Raw genomic sequence first — 26,426 nt, 5'->3', positions numbered from 1 at the left:
CCTCCATATTGCACAATAAAATTCATTTTTAATCTCATCTGATCTCTCTTTTTTATGTGACCTGTACCAACAATGACCCCACCCTCTCCTCTCTAGTAGCTGGTGGATTTTTTTTTCTTTTTTTGGAGCGTCTGGAAACGGGTGTGATAAATGCACGCAACTCAAGAGCAACAGACACGCAGCAGTACTGCTGTCCACCAGTTGTAGGTGCGCTTCAGCGCAGAATGTATCGTCGACGCCATCTTGGGGGAGATCCCGGAGCTGGTGACAACTGCATGAAGCTCATCAAAATGGGATTATTAAACTTCAAATAATCGTTTTGCCTTTTTACTTTTTCCCGGACCTGCACCGGAGATTGTGTGTTTTCTGCGGAGGTGGTTTATTTGCCTGCGAAGACTCGACCGTTGGCTGAAGGCAAGCCTGCCTATGAGCCTTGGTTAGATGGCCGGCTAGCTAGCCCGAGCTAGCTATCTATGCCAGCTGGTCTGTGCGCCGCTCCGGACTGATCCGTGGCCTGCAAGCAGAGGAAGGGTGGTGACGGCGCAAAATGCAATCCCGTTAATTTGCCACAGCAACCCTCTTTTTCTCCAGGAGATTGTTATTGGGGCAACTTGCACGTCCGATAATGGACTTGTAGACTGCCAAGGACCTGTCATCTTCAAATTTCCTGTCCATTTCGCGTACCTACACAGATTAGCTGGCTAACCCGCTAGCTTCCTTGCTGTCTGGCGTTGCCTAATATTCACTTCAGGAGAGATGTCATCCAATTGTACAAGCACAGGGCCGGTGAGCGCCAGCAAGACCAAGACGAAAAAGAAACATTTTATTGGGCAGAAAGTAAAGCTGTTCCGTGCAAGCGAGCCCATCCTCAGCGTTCTGATGTGGGGCGTCAACCACACGGTAAAAAGACAGCTAACTTGCATCCTTCATACCCCACATTCATACATGCTAACGTTTGCTCTTGCGAAAGTAGATGCATATTGTGTTAGAATGTGACGTGCAATTCTCAGTTTTAATTGTGCAAATGCGTGTAGTTGGTGTTGTTTCATTGCACAGTGTTTCGCAACTTCTGGGGTTCGATATTTGAACTATCAGAAGTCAGTCTTTGAACTGAGAGCCATCACTTCTGAGCTCTTGACGTACAAGTTAGATGTCAGCCTTTCGAAACGGCTACTCGAATAAGAAGCTGGGCGGCTTAGGTGTCAGTCTGGACGGATTTATAAATACTCTTGGTTGGCAAGGGCACTGGAAATGTCTGTACGACTCCAAAGCCCTGACGGACATTTCATCCCTACGGTCTCTGTCCGTCTCAACTCCTCCAGACCTCCATCCCGGCCGGACGACAGGCTGTTTCTCGAGTCGTGCGCCTTGGCTTGTGTTGGAAGGGGTGTGACTGGGTTTCTCCTCTTATTGTCTATTGTTTATAATGAGCAGGCTGCACGGACTGTTGCGCAGTTTTCCCGCTGCTTGTAATAACAAATTCAACCCCCGCTGCATAAACCAAATACTAGGCAAATCGAGCACGCAGCACCGCTCGTCCTCAACAGTTAGTGGGCGTGGAGGGCATTTATTTAATTATATTGACCGCTTCCCTCCATCCGAGTAGCACAGGCTTCAGTGGGAGCCAGGCATAGTGTTAAAACATTTTAGTAACCAGTGCACGACTCAAGCCAAGTGGTACTACTCTCCCTCCTGGTCTTAACTTTTCGAATAGTCGCACAACCGGGTTGGCGAGACGCAACTAACCAGCCCACGGAATGCTAAACGTCCTTTTTTTGAATGCGCACAATGTTGCAACTGCCACTTAACAAAACTTGTAGTTGACATGTTGTTGGACGGTGAAGCAGGGATATCCATGAGTCATGGACACCAAAGAGGTTGTCCAGGGGGTGAGGTGGGAGGGGTGCAGTTTTGCAGGCTTTCACATCATGTACTGAAAGAGGATCTCTGCTAGTGTCATCATTCACCTTATGATTAAATCAATCACTGCACGACCTGTATTAGGGAAAGTACTTTTTTGCCTGTGTGCTTTATCAGCCAAAATCCCTGTTAAAGGACCATACGCACAATTTTACTTAATTTATGTGTAATGCTGTCTATGCTTTGCATGCATGCGCCGCAACCATACTTTTGCTATAAGTTGAGTGTTTAACAGAGCTAAATGAAACTGTCTGAAGCATGCATGGAGATTGTTTTAAAAAGTGTTCTTTTCAGTGTCACCTAGGAACAAGTTGGGTAGAGTGAGGAGTGGGCCAATTTTCTAGCGTTATTATGCATGCATTGTATGTAGGTGTATGCAAGTCGTGCCTTGTCTTCAAACAGCCTGTTTATTCCCCTAATCACAGCCACATCATGAGGTTGATTACAGACAACCCAATGAGAAAGACACTTTGAATAAAATTAACAACAAACGATTTCTCTTCTTGTCCTACCGGAGTCATTATGTGAAATGGACTCAGAATATAGTGTGCCGTCCCGGTAGCCCACTCTACCCCACCACCTTAAGTGTCATTCACTCACAGACAAACTTACTCAGCTGTGAGCTAAATTATAGTGACATCCATCATTGTACAGTAGAATGGAGGGATTTTGATTGTATACTCTATTCTATTCTATTCTATTCTATTCTATTCTATTCATCAATCAGACAGACAAGCTTGCTCAACTGTAACCTAGGCACTACATCCATATGGTGGAATAGAAGAATTCTGTCATATTCTATTCTATTTTACATTACATTGCACTTTCATTGCATTTAATCACATTTAACAGACGCTAAATTACATAAACGCATATTATTGCATTCATATGCAATGTATGTTGGCTAGTGTGACATATTTTTCATGACATGGTGCTTTCATTCATTACATCCACTTGTATGCCCAAATTTGTATGATATAATTAAAAAAAAACAGTTATTATTAGGATTATTATTATGTAGGTCTTTGAGATCTCAAACATGTCACCCGGGGGGGGGTGACAGAGTTAATGTTGTTTTGATGTGGTGTCTTTGCAAACATGTCTATATGAAGAGCGTCTTGGTATAGCTGTGCTCTCCTGTTGAGAGAGATGAAGAGGTCTGTTTGATGTTTCATAGGTATAGTCTTCTTTTGATCTCCGTCCACTGGCCTAGCATGCCGCTGAAGAGGCTTTTAAATCACAAACATCGTGACTGATTGTGGAAAATTACCTGCCTGTTTATTTTTTATTTATTTTTTGTCAGATTAATATCAGACACTGAATCTAGGCAGTCAGTCATGCGAATTAGCAATATTCCAAATTTGTGTGTGCGTGTGTGTGTGCGTGTGTGTGCGTGCGTGTGCGTGCGTGCGTGTACGTCGTGCACAATGTGTTCCCTACCGAGTCGATTTGTTTTGCCCATTTCCTTTGTGGTCCTGTGTGTTTCAGATCAACGAGCTGAGTAACGTGCCTGTCCCCGTTATGCTAATGCCTGACGACTTTAAAGCCTACAGCAAGATCAAAGTGGACAACCACCTATTTAACAAGTATGTGTGCCTCCTCTGGACAGCTTACATTAGATTAATTCATGTTTATTGTCATTAAACGTTTATAAATACAGGGTAATGAAATGTAGTTTAGCATCTTATACTACAAGCAGTACACGTGATGTGTACCAAATATAAAGACACCAGACTTTAAAGCTTACTGCAGAATCAAAGTGGACAACCACTTATTTAAGTACGTTAAAGTATGTGTGCTTCTTCTGAACAGCTTACTTACATTAGATGGATTCACATGTAGTGTCATGACACGTTTATAACACAACACGTGTTTATAAATGCTATCAAATTTCGTTCAACTGTCATTACACAGGGTAGTGAAATTTAGTTTAGTGTCTATTAAAGCCTATGGCAAGATCAAAGTGGACATAACCACCTATTCAACAGGTATGTGACTGTTCTGAACAGATTTCATTATACTTGTTCAGCATCACAGCCACCTATTGCGTGCCTCTTCTTAACAGATTACATACACAGATATAATGGTTTTCATCTGCCATATGCATCAATACTATGAAAGTACACCATGCAATGAAATTTGAGCTACATAAGATCGATTCAGCATTATTGTCATAACATTTGCATAATACAGGGTAATTAAATGTAGTTAAGTATACTTCAAGGAGCATCAAGTGTTGTGCATACATCATGTACACCATTCACTGTTATGTTTTAGCTGTTGAAAAATGCTGTGCAACACCTTTCGTTTGAATTTTGAAAAAAAACAAAAACTAAAAGTGTAAGCATCTCTCACACGCCTTTTGCGCTTCCCTTTCTTGCAGGGAGAACCTGCCCAGCCGCTTCAAGTTCAAGGAATACTGCCCCATGGTGTTCCGTAACCTGAGGGAACGCTTCGGCATAGACGACCAGGACTACCAGGTGAGGGGAGATACTTGCTTTACCTACGGTAGTGTTTCTCAACGTGGGCGCTACAGTCCCCTAGGGGGCCTTGATAAGGATACAGCTGAGAGGGGGTGGAGCTTAGTTGCCATTGAGGGTGCATTAGTCTATTTTGTTATTTAATACTAAGAGGGGCGTTGGCAGGCTTATGATGAAGTCAAGGGGGGCGTTGGGAAACTTATGATGTGGTCAAGTGGGCGTTTGTTCAAAAAAGGTTGAGAACCACTGACCTATGCCTACTGCCCAACCCTGCACATGGTCCACGAACAGTTGCTCTCCAGTCATGCCAGTTCCAGAGTGTATGTTCTGGTGGTGCCCATGTTTAGCAAGACCTCTTCACACCTGCATTCAGGGCAGTTAGGGCGTCAGACTTGTAGCCCAAAGGTTCCTGGTTCAACTCCCGTGTCACCACTGCTGTGTCACCATGACAGTGGGAGTTGGAGTTTCCCAGGTGGGATTTCACTTCAGGTCACGTCACCAGCTGTTTCTCGGCCTGCCGAGGGGTAGAGGGTGCTTCTGGGTGTAGTGTTGTTCAGGCACATTTCGTCTGTCAGTTGACTTCCATTGTTTATTCTCTTCTCATTCACTTCATACTCTTGGATGACGTAATTTACTGCCACACTGGATTGTGGAGCTGTCATGTTGTGTTTGAATGCCACGCCTCCGTCAAGCGTGCTCACGACCGCGTATGATCTTCAGTGACAGCGCGTCCATCAGACACTCCCACCATTACTCATAGACACACAATTCGACCCTGGACAAACCAAAGAAAAATAGTGTTGATGACGATGTTGTTGTAATATCCTTTTGAAGTCTTTTTATTACCCCTTAATGCTTGCCGTACCTCCTGTGGCCCGCTGTAATAGACATTCAAAGTTAGCTACTATAGTACTACACTACTATGACAGTGCATGGGACCTTTAGTAATACATTATGACTTGGTCATTGCCATTCTGGTAACAGCTAATTTATAAAGCTGTGTCTTAAGGGGTTCATATAGTTGTATAGTGTATATATTTTTGGGCGCCTTTTTATTGCCTTTATTTGACAGAATAGTAAAGGTAGTGACAGGAAGTGAGTGGGCAGAGAGGGTCGGGAAAGGACCCGGGCTGGGAGTCGAACCTGGGTCGGCCGCATAGCAAACTAGTGCCCTACCATTAGGGCTGTCCTTTTGAAGTCTAACCTCAGTTTATGGAAAAAGTGTAATTATTGCGCTCTTGTCTATGTAGGGCAGCATGACTTACTACCTAGAGGTCAAAGGTTGTGTAGGCGTGTTTTTTTTTTTTTGTTGCCCTGGCCTGCACCAACTCTTGTTTGATGTTCTGGGGTGCATTTCTCAAAAGAGAAGTTGTTAGCCTGTTAGCAACTTCGGTATTTGTCAATGGGAAAATGCATGGAAAACAACAAAGTAGCTAATGTAGTAAGCAACTTTGGTTTCAAGAAATGCACCCCTGCAGAGAGACTTGCTGCTTGGTATGCGCTGGGGCTTTCAGGCGTGGAAGAAGCCACCAAAACATTGAGTCTTTGCCAAGAGTTTTGGATCGATGACCCTTTTTTTTGCTTGCTTGCTCCAAAAGGCAGCACTGCAGCAGTGATTCATCTGATTCTCTTCTCCGTTTTAGGGGCCATTTGTCATTTCGTTTTTTTCAATGAGGGCAGGGAAGAGAGTCGTTAATTGCTGGATTACTCAGTGTCTTTCAGTGTGTGTGTCTGTCTGTGTGTGTCTGTCTGTCTGTCTGTCTGTCTGCAGTGTTTCCCGCAGAACATTTGTTAGTCAAGGTGGGTCGTGGGTTAACCGGTATTATTGGATCCGGCATCGTTAGAAAAGCTATGATGCACAGTTTCATGTAAAATATGACATGAACACCCCCCCCCCCCCCAAAAAAAATGTTGTCTTTTCAGGGCCTTAGTCAAGGTGGCAGGTGTTTTGTTGTCAAGGTGGGCCGCCTTTACTACAAAGTGCTGTGGGAAACCCTGGTCTGTGATGCAAACTGAATGTTGGCCTTACTCAGTGTCTTGCAGGTGTATGTAGGGCCGGATTAAGATGGCCTTGGGCCCCTAGGCTACCAGTTGGTACCGGTTACCGCTGGCAAGGCTACCGGTTACCCCCTGGCAAGTGGGGGGGCCCAGCCTGCAGCCATATTTAGCCTGTGTATCAATCTGGCCCTGGCTGTGTGTGCCTATCTGTCTGTCTGTGATGTAAACTGAATGTTGGTTTCAATGCCTTGCTCCCACTGTGGTCTTTGGTAGTGTCTTGCCTGAGAAATCTTTGGTGCTTCCTGATTACTTTGTGGTTGTCCCTCCCAGGAGGTCCTCCTTCTTCGATTCCCTGATTGAACTGTTTCTTATAGTGATAGTAAGTGTATCAAATAACATCTGCTGTAAGTCCACCTCAACCAGATATTTGCTTCCAGTATTTATTTATTTTTTTTCCATCTGAGGTTGTGTGGGAGAACCCGCATTAAGCCACATAAGCCAATTATTAGGTCAAATCTGTTTTGAAGTGGGTTTTCCCTTTACATGCACTGTAACTGTATGTTGCTTGTATAGTGAAAGGCCTGGATGCGCATGCTCTCAGGGAAGTGTCATTAACTGTTTCAAAGAGGATTTATCTGCTTATTAGTCCATGAAGCTACTGTATATCCACCCATGCATCTAGCCATGCATTTATCCATCCATCCATCCATCCATCCATCCATCCATCCATCCATCCATCCATCCATCCATCCCTCCATCTATCATCCATCCATCCAACCATCAGTCAATCCATCCATCTAGCCAGCAGCCACTTATTCACCCACTTACGTCAGTTTCCATATATTGCTCAGGTTTATTGCTATCCATCCAGCCAGGGAAGCCGATGGGGTGACAAAGGGGTCAGTCCTGGGCCCAGGTGGACAGGGGGTGCATAATTTGGTTGCCATTACATCGTACGTGATGGGAAGCCCTTTCAGATTACTTTGTCCTGGGCCCAGTAAAAGTTGTCAGCGGCCCTGCATCCACCCCTCCACCCGCTCATCTCTGCTTGACCAAATACATATGTCTTGATTTATTTCCCACTCCATCTCCATCCACTTACTAACCCATCTCCCAGCCAGTGAGTTGATTTTCAACCGTATGTACGTGATGGATGTTCCGAATCGCCCATCCATCCATCCATCCATCCATCCATCCATCCATCCATCCATCCATCCATCCATCCATCCATCCATCCATCCATCCATCCATCCATCCATCCATCCATCCATTCATCCATCACTAACTACTAGGGCAGTCATGGGTAAGCGGTTAGGGCGTCAGACTTGTATCCCAAAGGTTGCAGGTTCGACCCCCGACCTGCCAGGTGTGTGGGGGTAGTATATAACCAGTGCTTTCTCCCCTATCCTCCTCCATGACTGAGCAAGGTACCGCCCCGCCACACTGCTCCTTCGGGGCGCCATTGGGGGTTGCCCCCTTACACGGGTGAGGCATAAATGCAATTTCATTGTGTGCAGTGAGCATTGTATGCTGTGGAGTGCGGTGTCACAATGGCAATGTAGTTGACGTTAGGAGTTTCCCAGGTGGGCTTTCACTTCACTTTCACTTCTACCCATTTCCCAGTCAGTGTATATCCACCACATACTGTTTGTGTATGGGAAAATCCAACTGTCTCAGCACTCCACAGCACACAAGTGTTCACTGCACATTGCACACAACGAAATTATGCCTCACCAGTGCAAGGAGGCAGCCCCCAAGGGAGCAGTGCGGCGGGATGGTACCATGCTCAAGGTACCTCAGTCATGGAGGAGGATGGGGGAGAGCACTGGTTAATTACTCCCCTCACCAACCTGGCGGGTCGGGAGTCGAACCAGCAACTGATGGGCTACAAGTCTGACACCCTAACCGCTAACCCATGTCCCAGTGAGATCAAATCTCTCTTATTTCCGTGGTACAGAACACATTGGCAAGCAGCACAGGACCTGGAATGGACGAGAATCTCCACAATGTCCTTGTTTGACCAAATCTGGTGTTTTCCAATCTTGCAGAACATGTTAACAAGAATCATCCCCCTTAAACAGACACTCTGATTGCACTACTTGACCAAATCTGGGGTTTCCCGATCTTGCAAAGCTTGTTGTCCTGGATCCCCCAACAGAGACTCTTTATGTGTCTCAAATTGTGTACTTGTGCCAGTGCACTTACTTTTAGTGCCTAGTGCACACAGTAACTGAGGCCTCACTCTCCAGTGAGCAGTCTGGAGGGAAAGTTTGAACTTTCGGAGCACAGAATTTGCAGCATGAGCAACCTACGCACTGAAACATAGTGCCCGAAGTGCACAGATGCACCATTTGAGACACAGCATGTGATTGCATTGTTTGACCGTCTGCTCATTTTTACAATCTTGCAGAACTTCTTGTCGTGGACCGCCCCACTCAGCAGAGACTCTGACTGCACTGAGTTTGACCGCCTGTTTTTTTTTTCAATTTTTTGCAGAACTCGTTGACGAGGAGCGCCCCGCTGAACAGCGACTCGCAGGGCCGTTTCGGGAACCGCTTCCTGGCCACCTACGACCGGCGCTTCGTCATCAAAACCGTCTCCAGCGAGGACATCGCCGAGATGCACAACATCCTCAAAAAGTACCACCAGGTGAGATGACGCCCTGTTAAAAAAAACATTTATTATGTTGACACTACTAGTCAGAGCCCTAGATTAACTTTTTTTAACACTACCAGCCAAAATGGCTTGTAGATGTTAATCGGACTAGCCAAACACACACTCACTAATGGATCAAAGTGGCTAGTAAGTTGGTCATCCAAACTGAAATTTCATCAGCATTTGGCCAGTTGGCTGGTGCTACAAACTACCAACATCATTTCATTCTAAATTTCGATTGTCATTCAGAGCATTTTTTTTTGCAAAAAAAATTACAAAGATTCTAAATAACACATCAGATGGAATGTTTTCAAACCTCAAAAAAACGAAAAGAAAACAAGATGCTATTCACTTTTAAACAACATAAAAGTAATGTTTGCACTTTGGAAGAGTTCAGAAATAAAAGTAGCTTAGTGGTGAAAAAAAGCTTAGTGGTGGTGCTGGTGGTGTTAGTAGTAATAGTAGTAGTAGTAATAGTAGTGTACAAAGGATGCACGTAGTTCAGTGTGCTTCCCTATTTGACAGGGGAGCAACAAAGATAAGCCACAAAGCTCGTTCAGAAGATGTATTATGTTAATCATTGCAAATAAAAGAGATTTTATGAGGAACGGTAATGACATTATGTAATGGATAACGACTGAGGAGCTGACCAGTTCCTAAGTTGGAAATAGTGAAAGCCCCATTGGGAAACTCCCAACTCCCATTGTCATTGTGACACAGCACACAAGTGAACACTGCACACAACGAAATTGCATTTATGCCTCACCCGTGCAAGGGGTCAGCCCTCAGTGGCGCCCCATGGGGAGCAGTGCGGTGGGACGGTACCATGCTCAGGGTACCTCAGTCATGGAGGAGGATGGGGGAGAGCACTGGTTGATTACTCCCCCCACCAACCTGGCGGGTCGGGAGTCGAACCGTCAACCTCTGGGATGCAAGTCTGACGCCCTAACCGCTCACCCATGACTGCCCATGAAATAATGGTGAAGTGGAGGAGTTGTCTCCCCCAAGACATTATTTCCACAGAGCTGTCCACTTCGAACACCATTATCCCACACTTGTAATACTGTATGTATGGCATATTTTTTTAAAATGAATAAATGAAAAATGAGAATGAAGTTGGAAAAAATAGCCCCTTTGTGACTTTAATGCATACGTGAATTAAAACAAAAATTAAAGCATTACGGGATGGTTCATGTGGTTGGCATGGTTACCATCTTAACTGTATGAGCAGTGAGATGGAACATTGATTCAAATGAGTGTAATCATACAAGGATGATGCATGCTCCAATCAGAGAAGAGAATCCCCATTGTAAAGGAAGATAATTAAGAGATATTCAAATGTGGAAAATAGGTACGCAGTACCCACTCTTGTAATTAGATAAGATTATATGCATAGAGTGTTTATTTTCATCCCTATGAACACAGATCAAAGAGCTAGGCTTTGTCCCTTGTCCTTAGCGATGTACTTTTTCTCTTAGAGTTGACACAAGCTTTTTGTTGTGTTCATTTTTGTAGATAAAAGCTATACAGTTTATTTATGAGCAACATTTAGGGTTCTGATTACTGGAGATGTTTTCCAACACAGAAGTCATTCAGGCAGCACCCAATCAAGAAACAGTAATACTGACTGACGTTCAAAATCTCCTTTTCTAGGAAAGCCCTTCTTTGTCAAGATAGCAGCTTAAATAGTTGCAGGATTAAAATGACGATTTACCAACCATAAAAAAATGGAGATAGAGAATAGAGACCATTGGCAATTTGGTGTCCAGTGACTGCAAATGGGCATTTGCTACGCCGCTTGTGCTTAATCCTAGATAAAAGAATAAACTGCGTCATGGTTAGGTAATGCTCCGTCCGACTTCTAAAGCAAATTCATTCTAACTCATTCACCCTGGTCCACTGTGACTCACTTGTTGTTTCTTCTGAATATCAAAGATACGTATACATATTTATGAGATGCATTTCATTAGATTGCTTGAGATATATTCAAATGTGGAAGTAATTCAATCATTTTCTGTCGTTCACCCCAGTGCTTGTTGACTCATTTGTTTCAAAGCCATCTCACCCTGGTCTTCTGTGACTCACTTGGTCCTTCTTGATATCAAAGATATGCACATGTATGTGAAACACTTCATTAGGTTCCTTGAGATATTAAAACATGACAGTAATTCAACCATTTTCATTTCTCATTCAACCATTTTCTTCTCCACGTCTCTCTGACGTTTATAGTGTTGTTACCAAACTTGGTTTATATACTCATATGGGAAATGGAACCTTTAAACTGTCATTTAACGGGCCCTGCCGTGGCCAACCGGTAGGGCACTCGCCGGGTTTGTTTCCCGGGACGGGTCCTTTGCCGACCCCTCCCCATCTCTCTCCCAATTTGCTTCCGGTCCACCTATCAAATAGAATCGAAAAGGACAACAACAAAAACCTGTCATTTAACGGGTTGCGCTTCGGTGGACTGAGCGTCCGAGACGTGCCATTAAACTTTGTTTGGGAGCTTGGAACAGTGTTGCGGACCTTTATCGTTTCCTTTCAGTTAATCTTCTGTTTGGTCAAGCACCTTCAAAGGCAAAGTGCAGTAACTATATATTTGGTCAAACTTGAGCTTAGTCTGAAAATGGTCTTCAGAGGTATTGCTATGTCATATTTGCACTAACTACAATATCCAACCTAATACCAAGGCTTTGAAGGCACTTTTCTCACTTTCAATGTTGCCGTAGTTACTGCACTTTGCCTTTGCAGGGCAGACCTATGCTACTGATGATGATGATGATGATGATGATGATGATGATGATGATGATTTTATTTCAGATGTTACAAGCGAGAATCGACAAACTGTAAGGCAAAACAAAAGACAACTAATACCAAAAAAGGGGAAAATAAACCATCTTTAACCCCACTTAGTACATCTGAAAAGGAGTGGAATTGAAGCATAGCTTTTTTTTACGGTAAGCCCATTGGGAAACTCCAACTCCCATTGTCATTGTGACACAGCACTCCACAGCACACAAGTGAACACTGCACACAACGAAATTGCATTTATGCCTCACCCGTGCAAGGAGGCAGCCCTCAGTGGCGGCCCATGGGGAGCAGTGCGGTGGGACGGTACCATGCTCAGGGTACCTCAGTCATGGAGCTCCCACACCTGTGAATGATGTGCGCGTTACACGTTTTCTCTAACTTTTTTTAAATTGTCTTGTTTCCGCTCTGCCTCCGCAGTTCATTGTGGAGTGCCATGGCAACACGTTGCTGCCCCAGTTCCTGGGCATGTACCGGCTGACTGTGGACGGCGTGGAGACCTACATGGTGGTTACGCGCAACGTCTTCAGCCACCGCCTCAGCGTGCACCGCAAATACGACCTCAAGGTACGTGATGCTACATACAGTAGCGTGATGCTACATAGCTACATCCTGTAGCTACATGCGTACATATTTACTGTAGCACCGCTGTACAAATATGACCTCAAGGTTTCACTACCCTACAACACCACTAGCCAAATACAATCTCAAGGTATGTGATGCTACATAGTAACGCCTATAGCAAATACTCTTTTGTAGCTACATGCATACGGGTAGATGACGTGACGTGTAAATTTTGCTGTCGCAGGCTCTTAAAATTAAGTAAATTCATGCTTTCAAAATTGTCAATGCTTTAAATGATTAAACTAATGTCGTTGTTGTGAAAAAGTAATGTGTAATAAATCCAGAGCTTATATAAGTATACTTAATTTTGAGTCAAATGTCACATTTGTCCTATGGTGTGACTGAGGCAAGCCTGGTTCTCCATATTAAAACATTTTTAAATAAATAATCAAAGCTCAGTCAATTGTCTAAACAACCCTGGCATGTTTTTCAAGGTGTCTATTTTAGCAAGTGGCAATGCTTAATTTTTTTCCTGTTTTTCTGAGACCGTATGGACTTATGAAACTTTGTTGCAGAAAACAATGTCCTGTGGTGTGACATCATATTTTTGGTTAATTCTGTGGATAATTATCTATTGTTGAAGCTCCAGCTGTACATAAATTGTGACTTAAGACCCTTAAGAAGCCAATGGCAAGGGTGGATTTTAGATTTTTCTCTCAGAGTTCTTCAGTCAATCAATTATGTTTTGCTACCACAAGATGTATTAGTTTTGTAGTCCTTTGGTGTGACAGCCATAAAATACATTTTGACAATAGTGTATATTTTTCATATTTTTTTTCTTATGTAGATGTATGAAAATGCATCTTACTAAAGGTGAAATTGTATTTCAGTTGGCAACGACATGGCTTTAAATTAACTCAAAAGCTCAAAAGTCCTATGGTGTGATGGTGAAAGTCCTATGGTGTGATGGTAAAAGTCCTATGGTGTGACACTTTGGAGTATCACACCAAAGGACAAACAGGTCACACCAATGGACTAGATATTTGAGAAATAGCTTTTAAAACAACTGGTAGTACATTTTTGTTTTTTTGTTTTTTTGTTTGACTAGATAAATATTGTGTATTCAAATTACTTATTCCTTTATTGGCCTTTGGAATTTATACAGTATGCTGTGGAGAGCTCAATATACAGCATAAATGTGCTGTCCAGCTTGAGATACCAAACAGGCACTGGCCACTACACACTACAGGTTCAATGGTGTGACAGTCATAGCATACCTACAAAAGTGTGACGGTCATGCCAAGGTCACACTTCAGTATGAGTCTTATGAGCTCTGCAGGTTACATTCAATGACCGCATGGCTGTCATTAAGAGTTACGATAGGCTGATAATCGACGATTCAAAGACTTATAAGTGTTAAGTGTAGGTCCATATTGACTACAACATTATTTTATGATCAAAAGACAAAATAATCATGTTGATATATTTGTTTCTGGCTCAGTTTTGCATTTCTGTCCTTTAGCGTGACATGAATGTCCTACGGTGTGACATGTTTTAAACGCTCAAATATTTGTTTGAGCTAAACAATATGTCTGATAAACACTGAATATTGCATTAGGGAAGAACAAATTATCGTCCCTGAAAAGTTAGTATAAATTTGGACAATTTTGAACATTTAAAAGAAAGATATCCCTGTTTTTCCTCGAAGGTTTCTAATAATCTCACATCTAATGGGAAAAAAAATACTTAAATGGTAATTTCTCATTAAATTAAGACTTTAAAAAATTGCAATAAATATGAAGAGTGTAACAATGTACATAAAACTCCATCAAGCCATTTCTACATTACTTAATATATTTATTTCTTAACGTCACACCAAAGGACATATTTTCAGCAAATTGCTTTATCAACGTAAATAAATAATCAATGAATAGACCAACATTGTGACCACTTGGATTTTTTGAAAGATTAATTGCTGCACTACGTAGACATATACTTTTTCCCCTCATAAACAATGTTTTGTGAAAAAAATGTTTTTGCTGCCTATCCGTCATCTACCCATACATATTTACTGTAGCAGCACCCAACGTCTTCAGCCAACGCATTCAAAGTGCACCGCAAATACAGCCTCATGGTATGCTTTCACTACGCTACACCACTATCCAAATAGCTATAATACAGATTAATGTACCAAAACACCCCTTCTTCAGCCACCGTGCACAGAAAATAGGACTTCAAGGTGCGTCTACGCTACACAGCAAAACTTGTAGCAAATACAGTCGAGAGGTACAACAACACTACACAGCAAAACATATAGCAAATGCAACCTCAAGGTACACCTACAACAGTGGTTCCCAACCTTTTTCTTAAGGGACCCATGTTTTTACTATTGTAAGCTTTGGTAACCCAACCATACGAGCGCCCGCACGAGACGGAGTCACAAGATGCCCTCTGTTTCCTGGGAAAATTAATTTTAGTTATTTTATTCCTCAATTCGTCTTTGGTCAAATATAGAAAACATGTTTAATGTAGCACTTACAATTTACTGCTTCTATGCATTTATTAGTTAAATGCTTTGTCATTTATTCAGCATGGGCTATATATATTTCAAACGAAACCCCTTAAAATCAAGAGGGCTCCGCGACCCCCTGTGGATCTTTGGCGACCCATAAGTTGGGTCCCGACCCATAGGTTGGGAACCACTGACCTACAGGACACAGACACAAACCTATAGCAAATACAATCTAGAGGAACACTTGAGCCTAATTTATGCTTCCGACGCATAGCTTCTGACGCTCGGACGCATAGCCTCTGCAAGCATCAAATCTCGCTCATACCCCCCTCACAGAGGCTCTGCCCACCAGGGTTGGAGTTCGTGTTGTTCATCCTACCTTTCTCCATAAAGGACCACATGCTATGCGCACATGCCGGTGCATCACACACAATCACCGCTCTAAATTAACATCACCAGCCAAAATGGCTAGCAGATGTTAATATAACTAGTCAAAAACTCGATGGGTATCACCAATGGGTCAGGGAGCTAGTAAGCTTTATTTTCTATACCAGACAAACTGAAGTTTCACCAGCATTTGCCTGGTTGGTGCGCGTGTTAATCTAGAGCCCTGCACACAATCATAGCTTCAGCCCTGTAAAAGTTTGATGTGCATCTTGGTTGGCACTTGCCATGTGGGTTGTGTCAGTGTCAGTGTTCTTCCTCGCGATGCAGGCAGATGGGGGGTATGACGGTGACATCTCTCACATGGGGACGCGTCTGACACATCTCTCCCCTGATACTCTGAGAGAGCCTTTGTCAGCCAGACAGTCACAGCTGTGTGTGTGTGTGTGTGTGTGTGTGTGTGTGTGTGTGTGTGTGTGTGTGTGTGTGTGTGTGTGTGTGTGTGTGTGTGTGTGTGTGTGTGTGTGTGTGTGGATGGGTGGGTGGCAGAGGAAATAGTGTGTCTGTATGCGTGTGACGAGAGTGTGTGTGTGTGTGTGCTGGTTGCTTTGCGTGCGTGTATGTGTCGGTGTTGACGTGTTTGGGTCGCAAGGGCAAGTGCTGATCACTCATTCATGCAGCATGTTGTCATCACGTCAGGGGGAGCTCCCCAAATCCCAGCAAGGCCTACTTCTCTCTCTGAGCAGCAGGGAAGCCGACAGGGAGGTACAAAGGGGTCAGCTGTCCTGGGCCCAGGAAGATGAGGGGCCCAGAATTTGGTTCTCAGTACAGGGTCATTCCACGCCAAATCAACAAGAGCCAGCGCACTTAGGTCTCAAAAAATTCTGAAAATATTACCAAGTGTACCCATGGTACTTAAGAGAAACACTGTACATTTATTTGAATGTAAGATGTATACTCTCCATGTTACAGCCAATTTTACTGGGGGAGGGGGGTGCCCATTTTGTTCACACTCTTTTTTTTGTCAAAGTTCACAAGCCCGTAGCTCAATAACTAAACCATGTAGGAAGTTCAAATTTGGCATGCTGGTACATAGATAGGAATAGTTTGTTGCAAAACTGTCAGTTTTGGTCTGTATGATCCTGCATCATCATGGCATTCCCTCAAAGATGATACAAATTGTACTGGAGTTTTTGGCTGTGCTCTGTTTAGGCCTTCAGAAGACATATTTGTGCCCAACATAGCCTCTTGATTTTTTTCCCTTGTAGAGACAAGTAGGAACACTCTCATAAAATTCTATAAATAGAAAGGAAACCCCATTAGTGTTTGACCAGAAGACCTCACAAGTCTGACAAATCATTTTGGGTGTTATTTTCAGAGCTCCAGAACCCCTTGTGGGATTGTCCACAGATTTTTATTTTATTTTTTTCTTCATTCTCCATGAATTCTTCTTTTTAAAAATGCGAATGAGATTTGTCTTATGTGATGTTTTCTTTTGTAATTTCCAACCTGAACATGGGCAACATGCACATTGAGGGCAATATGTTTTCTATGCGTTTCTTCCGCTGCCATCTGCTGGTCAAAAAAAGTAACAACATGACTCCTTGTGCCTGACCTACTGTCTCTTTTGGTGTGCGAACCTGCTCCCACATTGAACGCTCCTGAAATCATTTAAATTGAAAGGGATACCTGCACCCCTGCACAGGGACTCTCGGGTGATCATGTCTGGGCAAAATTTGCATTTGATTATTTAGCCTTTACATTAAATGTTATCGAAATCATGTTGCTCTCTTTTTGCATTTTGCCCATGTATAGGGTGGAAATTACAAAAGAAAACATCACATAAGACAAGTCTCATTGGCATTTTTAAAAAGAAGACTTCATGGAGAATGAAGAAAAATATAAAATAAAAATCTGTGGACAATCCCACAAGGTGTTCTGGTGCTCTGAAAATGACACCCAAAATGATTTGTCAGACTTGTGAGGTCTTCTGGTCAAACACTGATGGGGTTTCCTTTCTATTTATAGATTTTTATGGGAGTGTTTCTACTTGTATCTACAAGGGGAAAAAATCATGAGGCTATGTTGGGCACAAATATGTCTTCTGAAGTCCTAAACAGAGCACAGCCAAAAACTCCAGTACAATTTGTATCATCTTTGAGGGAATATCATGACGATGCAGGATCATACAGACCAAAACTGACAGTCTTGCAACAAACTATTCCTATCTATGTACCAGCATGCCAAATTTGAGCTTCCTACTAGGTTTAGTTCTTGAGCTACGGGCTTGTGAACTTTGACAAAAAAAAGAGTGTGAACAAAATGGGCGCCCCCCTCCCCCAGTGAAATTGGCTGTAACATGGAGAGTATACATCTTACATTCAAATAAAGTAACAGTGTTTCTCTTAAGTACCATGGGTACACTCAGTAATATTTTCAGAATTTTTTGAGACCTAAGTGTGCGGGCTCTTGTTGATTTGGCGTGGAATGACCCTACATTGAATGTATTGAGTGTGGGGGCTCTTTCAGATGACTTTGTCCTGATCCCTGCAAAAGCTATCAGCAGCCCTGCTGAGCAGTAATGTTTTTTGTATTTAGCGACCCCAAGGGGAGAATATTCTATTTGTTTTGCTATGTATTTATTTCTTTGTTTGTTTATTTATCAACCAAGCAGCCCAATTCCCAATTGCTGTGTCATATGCCTCAACAGGCAGACAGATTGTTTCATATGGCATCAGCGCTTGTGATTTCATTGCCCCAATGTTGTTTTTTTTAGAGGACATACTGCTGATGTGTTGTCATTTACTAAAGGTGTTGTGAAGTATCAAGAGTTTGATGTTGGCTGTACAGCACAGTGTGTTGTGAGGTCAGGTTAAAATTTAAGAAGATTAAATTGCTGTTTTTATTTAGGCCATGCAATTAATCAAATCAATACTGACTGAAACTCTCATGATTCAGATATTTTAGATGCGTCCAAGCATCTCTATAAGAGGGTATGTCCGTCCATCTGTCTGTTGGTCGGTCTGTCCGGTGGTCTGTCGGTCGGTCTGTCCGTCTGAAACGCATTCTCAAATTGTTATGCCCTCCTGTGTCCACAAGACGGCCGTGCATAGACGGACGCATCTTTGTCCTCCTGTCGGACTTGTTCCCACAATAGAGCAACATGTAGTTATCGGAAAACCCAATATACAGTAAAAATGTAATTCAAAAATCCCCTATGCTGTGTGTTCATTTATTCCCTGTACCTCATGACCCTTTCAAATTCCCTGTGGATTAATAAAGTATCCTCCTTAGTCTATTTCTGATTGCTGACATTTTTTTTCTCCTTTTTGCTATCTTCCTTTTTAGGGGTCCACAGTGTCGAGGGAAGCCAGTGACAAGGAAAAAGTAAGTTCCCCAGCCCCAACTGTCTCACATACTACACAACCTGCATAGACTTTCTATTTAAAGGTCCACTGGGTAATATTTTTAATAGTTTATTTCCACAATCCATGCTGCCCATTCACAAATGTTAGCTTTTTCATGAATACTTACCACCACCATCAAATTCTAAGTATTTATTATGAGTGGGAAAATTGCACTTCTCGTACATGAAAAGGTGGATCTTCTACGTGTCTACCATTTTGAATTTCCAGAAATAGATATTTTATAGCTGCAATGTGCTGCAATGTACTGTAATTTGGTCATACTAGTTAATATTAGTTTATTATAGAGTATATATTCATAAAAAGATCAAATTTGGCAATAGGCAGCACCATTGCAATGAGCAGCATAGTTGCAATACCTACACTGGCCACCATCCTACACAGTGCACCTTTAATAATAATAATGATAATAATAATAACGGTTTTATATAGCGCCTTTCAAGGAACCCAAGGTCGCTTTACATTGGGGGGGCCGGGGGGGGGGGGGGGTGGCGTGAAGGGGCAGGGAAAGTAAGAAAAAGTAAGGCAAAAGTAGAGAGTAAATGTCTCTGTTATTAATAAGCATAACTAATCTTTATCTTCACAGGCGAAAGATCTTCCAACTTTCAAAGATAATGACTTTCTTAATGAAGGCCAGAAACTCCAAATCGGAGACGACAACAAAAAGTTATTTCAAGACAAGCTAAAACGGGATGTAGAGGTATGTTATCTGCTCATCCATTGCTCCACACCCTCATTTATCATGCCGATATGTGTTCTCTGTCTCTAATGTGCGATACTGACTTTGCTTTCATAAGCCCCGGTAATTCGGAATAATTACGGAGAATGTCTGAGTTTTTTGTCCTGTGCGAATGCGCCATGTCCGTAATATGTGAGGTAATAATTCCGCCGCGAATTACCTACTTTATTTTGGCGAAACACAGACGTCCTGGGCGCGCCGTCTGCACCCATTTGTAATGTCTGTGAATTGAGTGAATAACAGACTTACTTATCCCGTCCGAATGCACCCCGAAAAATCACGGAGGTCCGAGGGTAATTGCGAATCACCAGGGGTCCATAGGTAATATTTATCCCGTGCGAATCGGGCTAAAAAAGTCGGACACACATAACGTTTTACTCAGTCCTCAGGTTTTTCTCTCATCTTCTCTCTTGTATGCCTATTTCGTATATCTCAGCTGTCAGCTTTTTCTCTCATTCTCTCTCCTCACTTCACCTAGTGACTCATTTTTTCTTCTTTGGAGTAAGGAAATTTCAATGTTGTTGCAATTTCTCTCCTCTCATACAACCCTCAATGTTTTATCTGGTGAGGACTCTGATGAAGACGCATGTCGAAACGTTAGTCTTACTGCACTGAAAAAATAAACAACAGAAAATAGACATCCGTGTGGCACCAGATTCTTTTCCCTTTGCACTTATTATTTAGTCCTGCTCTGGTTGCACCGGATTGTCAATTTAGAGGCGCGGAGTGCGTAGCTCCTTTGTTTTTCCTCAATATTGTATATGCCCATTTCTTGTGTTCCCGCACCTAGTGACTCATTTTTTTCTTTGGAGTGAGGAAATTTCAACATTTGCTTTTGTTGCAATTCCTTGTCTCACCTGCTGCTGTTCATTGTTATATCAGTGGCATTCTGCTTTCAAAACATATTTGTGCTCTCCTGTGTATTGCTACTACAACTTTTTTTCTGTGCTTATATATATTTACTGTGTGTCACTTGTGTTGTGATTTCATTCACGTAAAGCATATCCACTGCTTTTCCTTAATGTCTGAACCTAGCGACGTGCATATTTGTGGCATCTTTCCGTTTTCCTTCCTTATGCCTGTCTGCCTTCTCTCTCTCTCTCTCTCTCTCCCTCTCTCTCTCTCGCTCTCTCTCCGTCTCCTCCTCAGTTCCTGGCCATGTTGCTGGTGGGCATCCATGATGTGAATGCTCTCCTTCTCTTGCTCTCTTAAGCCAAATGTTAAAAGTATATGCATTATCTGCATTCTCTCTCTCTCTCTCTCTCTCTCTCTCTCTCTCTCTCTCTCTCTCTCTCTCTCTCTCTCTCTCTCTCTCTCTCTCTCTCTCTCTCTCTCTCTCCACCTCTCCACAGTTCCTGGCCACGTTGAAGATCATGGACTACAGCCTGCTGGTGGGCATCCATGACGTGGAGCGTGCGGAGCAGGAGGAGATGGAGGTGGAGGCGGGCGCGGACGAGGAGGACTACGAGGACGGCATGGGTGGTGGAGGCATGGGCCCCATGACGGGTTCCTTCGGCACGCCGCCCGACAGCCCCGGCAACCCCCTCAACTTCAGCTTCTTCGGGCCCGGCGAGTTCGACCCCTCAGTGGACGTCTACGCCTTGAAGAGCCAGGATGGTGAGTGTGGTGGTATTATTTATTGAACCTCCTCTGCTAGCCTGATTATCATCGACTTTCAAAGCTCTTCAAGACTAGGTCTGGCCAAGAGCACAAGAATTAACATTTCCCAAACAGCATGGTTGATCTGCCTCCCTTGGTTTGCTACTGGTTGTTTGCGTCCAGACAAATGGGGAGGAATTCCCAAATTTTCCGGAGCTCAGAAATGATATCTGTATTGCTCCTGGCCTGACTAGAAGCAACGCTGCAGGTGTTGCATGTTACCGCACAAATATACCTACCGCGGCAAGAGCGATTGACTTTGTATTGATTCGCGCGACAAAAGCGATTCTGGAGACTAGAGGCGATTTGCGCTACGAGAGTGACAGTTTGAAGTGGAAATCCTTTCAACTTTCTATGACGCGGTTCGGCGACCGGCCGCGACAGCCAATGACTGTATAGAGGTCAGTGACCACAGCCAATGGGAATGTTTGAATGCTTTTCCTTCTGCTTGTAACGGACATACTTAGTCGCTTCAATCGCGCGCATCGCTCTGTCGCTTCAATCGCATCGCGCCTGGTCTATTCGTGCGGTAAAGGGTTGGAAATGGGTTAAGTTGCAAGCCATAGCAGGAGGGAAAATGTGGGTGGACTGCCATTCCTGTAAACAAGTAACTAGTGGGTGGGTGTCCCTCTATGATGTTTTAGTAGTAGTACACGTCAGGGTGGTGCAACCACAGCTAATGCCGCTGTTATATGGATTAAATTACATATTTCTGGTTTTAATGGATTATCTGAGAAGCATATTCATCGCAGCACATAAATGACCAATTACTAAATAATTTATGGGCATTACCTGTAGCTGTTGTGGTACCATCTTATGTCTGATATAGCCTTATATTTAGCTTCACTTGGGGACTCTTATCTCCATACTGTTATACCTTTTCATGACATGTAACTGAAAGTCAAAATGACGGTGTGAAGATAAATGAATCATATGGCGGCACATAACAACTGCTGTGGTCTTCTTTTGTCGTGTCAGGCGCGGTGAAGAAAGAAGTGTACTTCATGGCCATCATCGACATCCTCACGCACTACGACGCAAAGAAGAAAGCTGCACACGCTGCCAAAACTGTGAAGCACGGGGTGAGTTCCCAGCCCATGGGCACAGACCAAATAATCCTTCAGGGAAAACAGGGGCGGGTAGCGCTTTTCGTTTTAGGGGCCACTTTACATTTTACAAAGTCCTCTAAGGGCCATACTATGAACACAAACCAGGATTTCCCCCCTGCACTTTAGGTCTATATTGAAGATGGCCACCTTTACAACAGACCCTACCTTCACTAGGTCCCCTGAAAATATAACTTAATTATATTATACATGTAATTTCAAAAAATCTTATACAAAACGCGGCTTTTTTTTGTGTGAAACTAAATAACATTAAAATTATGTCGGGGGCCGTAAACGGGGACAAGCAGGGCATTTGCCCCTGGGCCCAGGGCCTTCCGTTATTGGTGGTGGGGGTTCAATTCTGACCTCTGCAGCCCGAATGTGGGGCCCTGTCAGTGTTTCACCCTGGGGTTCTGTGTGCAATTGTTCCGCCCCTGCTCAGGTGGTGTGTAGTACGATACATACTATATTAAAACACAAAGACTGACAAAGAAAGTGTAGCGGCAAATAATAACATTAGGGAACAAAATTAGTTTACGGTCCTTTTCAAAGTGCTCAGGTGGCCTGCGAGTAATTTATAAATCCATAGCTAAAGGCAGTTGGACAGTAGCAAAAGAAAGGGTAGGCACACAAGTGAACTAATGTGAGTTGTATAATGAAACATTTGTCTGCCAATGGCTAGCAGAGGTTGCCTATTCTTTCTCCACATGGCTTAATCAATATGAAGCCACTTTGAAGAGGCTGTGCTGAATTAATAACAACCCACTTAAAGTCTGTTTGAACTCTTTGCAGTGCTGCAAGAAAAGTTACAGCGGATTTTGAAAAGTTGATGAATCAGCAAGTTACCAAAACAAGTGTGAACGGGCAACGCATGGTCCGATTACTCATTTGCAATGTCCGGTTTACAGCTGCAGACAAACCATTTATTGTAATGTGTACTACTGACCTTTCTACATAGTAATGGATTTCACCGGAGCTGTGGCAGTGTTCCGTTCTTTCAAGTTATGTTTTCTGAAATAGTCGCACTTGAGGGCAAAAACCTTTAAAGGGTAGAGTACGTAGGATGGTGGCCAGAGTAGGTATTGCAACTATGCTGCTCATTGAAATTGTCTGAATGGTCTGACCAAAGTACAGTACGTTTTTGCAGATTATTTTTTCTTATTACTGTATTGTAAATTCAAAATTGTGGACATAGAGAAGACCCACTTTTTCATGTATGAAAATTGAAAAGTGCAATTTTCCCAGTCATAATGAATACTTGAAAAGGTTACATTTGTGAATGAGCATCATGCATTCTGGAAATACACTACTAGATATATTACATACTGTACCTTTTAAGGTGGCCATGTATGTAATGTCCAGTACAACAAAATTGAAACAAGTAAAAGTTAACTAAGTTGATGTCAAACGGATTCACATATGGGGCCATATCAGTTTGTTTTAGTTGACCATGGAAGGCGCTTGAAGAACTTGCGCAAGTCAACAGAAACAAGTCGTCTTTGATTCTAATGACCAAAGCATTACTGACTTCTCTCTCTCTCTCTCTCTCTCTCTCTCTCTCTCTCTCTCTCTCTCTCTCTCTCTCTCTCTCCCCATCTCTCCATCCGGCAGGCGGGCGCTGAAATCTCTACAGTGAACCCGGAGCAGTACTCCAAAAGGTTCTACGAGTTTATGTCCAACATCCTCTCCTAGACCGCCCGCCCACCTTACCCTACCTGCTGCCCCTCCACACCGCACCCAACCCAACCAGCCACCTACCTACCTACCTACCTGTGGATAAACCCCCCGACAGTACTTTCGTAGACCTAACCTCCCTCGTTTTTAATCTTCCCCCTTTCTCAATCACTTTCTCCCTCTCTGTTACGTTCTTGATTTCCGTCTGTGTTTGTTACGTATCTTGGCGTCTTTCCTTCTATTTACGTCTCCCCGAAACCTTTTTTTTTTTTACTTTTGACATCCCCCGCCAGAGGCATAGAGCACACAGACACACAGGAGCCAAGCTGTTACCACCACAACAAGCCCCCTGTTGCCCCTTTGTGTGGGGGAAGGGGGGGTTAAAAACACCCCCCCATAAAAGAAAGTCAAGGAGAGCGGTATAAGTTTGAATGCTGGACTGTTTGAAATAGCGACGCTTCAACTCTTGCCCCCTCCCACACCCTTACCTGCGAAGAAGCCCAAACTCTGTTGTACTTAACACCCCCTGCCCTAAAGCGACACTGCAGACCCTGCTTGTCTGGCAAAAGAAGAAGAAACATAGGACATAAGAGATCTGTACAGAATGACATTTGAAGAAACGGAAAAAAGGATGATAAAAGTGACTCCATCCCTTCTTGCCCTGCCCTTGTTGTCTACACGACGTCCTTCCTGTCTTATCTTCTACAACTTTGTTTTTGTTTTGTCTTGTTTGTTTGTTCATTTCTTTTACTTTTGGCGCCAGCATCTTGTCACTAATGCCTTGAGAAGTGTGTTTTGGCTTCAGCTGTCTTTTTGCCCACAATTTCTTTTTTCCCTGTCTGTCTTGTTTTTGTTGTTGTCTCTGTCCATGCGCTCATCTATATTTATTTTTAGTTTCCTTTCTGATGTCAGTTTTTCTGTCTTTACTTTTTTTTTTTAACAAACAAAACAAAAAACAACACCCCGACACCCCACTCTTTAAAAAACAGCACTCTGATGACGGGGAAGAAAAGAAAAGGAAAAAACAGATAACACCAAAACGACACTCTTCTTCCGAAGTCTTTTTTTGTCTTGTCATCGTCAAAGTCCTTGTCTGCGTTGTGACGACGAGTCTGCCTGCCGCTTTGAAGCTTTTTCGCAGGTGGAAAGAAGTTGCAAGGCACAGCCAGCAGTGCGAACACACACACACACACACACCCTCTATATACTTCGAGCCGTCGTTCAAAAAAACGAGGAAAAACAAGAACTGAATGGTCAAAAACCGAGGAAAAAACGAGAACTGAATGGTGAACTGGAAACTTGTGCAAGGGAAATAAAACTCACACATAAACACACAATGCAGTGCAGTGGCAAATATTGCATGTCTGTCAAACAGAGCTGACATCACGAGTCTAACGTCAGCCGCAGAAGCACCAACACCAAAACCACTAATCTGAGTTAAATCAACGTTTAAAAAAAGTGTTTGAATGTTATGTTGCCATATTTGTTTTGAAGTTTAATTGTGTATGTCAACTTGATGGTGGTCCGTCAGTGAGTCGGTCAAAAAAAATGGATTACGTAATTGCATCAGGAAACAAAAAAGGAGGAATTTGAGAGAGGAAGAAAACAGATATACCAGTTTTATTACCATGAGAATCATTTTTATATCTTGTTTACATTAATGTAGCATTTTTGTGTTTGTATACAGTATTGTTTTGTTACCAACATTACGTTAGAAAAGGAAGTTACTTGAAAACTGATCCAGTGCATATTAAAGGGAGTTTTATTCTGTTTTTTTTTTCTTTTTTTATTTTCACATCTGTTTTATAAAAGAGTTGGTTTTACTGCAATTGTTGGTGACGAGACAAAATGATGTTGTGAAATGTTGCCTGAAGAGGAACAAAAACTCAAAAAATATTGTCAGTACAAAGGCGCGAGGTCTGGGTGTGTCAGAAACTGAAAAATTTTGTTGTCTTAAAAAAAAACTCATAACTAATGATTAATATGCCAGCACTAGAATTGACTCACCATCAACTCCCCAAACACACACAAGAGATCTCAGTAAACGGTGAATTCTGAGTCAACCCTGTTGTCCTGTGTCTTTTACATTACACTACATTCATAGCCGATGCTTTTATCCAAGGCAGTGTTTTGTCACTATATTGTCACTACAATTGGAGGGCCGGAATCGAACCCAGGTCGCCGGTGTAGTATTCCAGTGCCCAGCCGTTACTGCCACGGCTGGACTTGGTTTTGATTTCTTCTTGTGTTGCTGAGTTCCACCTAGCTGAAATCGGTGAATTAGTGTCTCAGCATCACGCAGAGACAACATAAGTCTGATTTTTGCCATGTTGGATAAGTTAAGAGGTAAATAATCTAATAGAAGAGCCTGGAGTCCTCATTTTCTTCAGATGATTAGATGATTTACCTCTTAACCTGGTTTACTCCTGAACCAGCTTCTTAGTGTAGGCCCCATGTCTCTCCCCAAGTGACACTCTGACCCTGGCCCAGAGCCCCACAAGTCAG

General features: G+C 43.0%; 1 protein-coding gene across 1 annotated transcript; it reads left to right on the top strand.

The window, feature by feature from the left end:
• The first annotated feature begins 152 nt into the window (after positions 1-152).
• On the top strand, positions 153-25,984 carry LOC134450615 (phosphatidylinositol 5-phosphate 4-kinase type-2 beta). The gene is made up of 10 exons (XM_063200487.1): positions 153-900; positions 3,409-3,506; positions 4,304-4,400; positions 8,895-9,047; positions 12,279-12,425; positions 18,667-18,705; positions 19,330-19,443; positions 20,835-21,099; positions 22,120-22,223; positions 23,859-25,984. The coding sequence occupies exons 1-10, from the start codon at positions 757-759 to the stop codon at positions 23,937-23,939; spliced, it is 1,242 nt and encodes a 413-aa protein (XP_063056557.1). The 5' UTR covers positions 153-756; the 3' UTR covers positions 23,940-25,984.
• The last annotated feature ends 442 nt before the right edge of the window (positions 25,985-26,426 follow it).

This window comes from Engraulis encrasicolus, chromosome 1 (assembly GCF_034702125.1).
Source record: "Engraulis encrasicolus isolate BLACKSEA-1 chromosome 1, IST_EnEncr_1.0, whole genome shotgun sequence".
Taxonomy (NCBI): Eukaryota; Metazoa; Chordata; class Actinopteri; order Clupeiformes; family Engraulidae; genus Engraulis; species Engraulis encrasicolus.
This window is presented reverse-complemented; position numbering and strand designations above follow the sequence as displayed.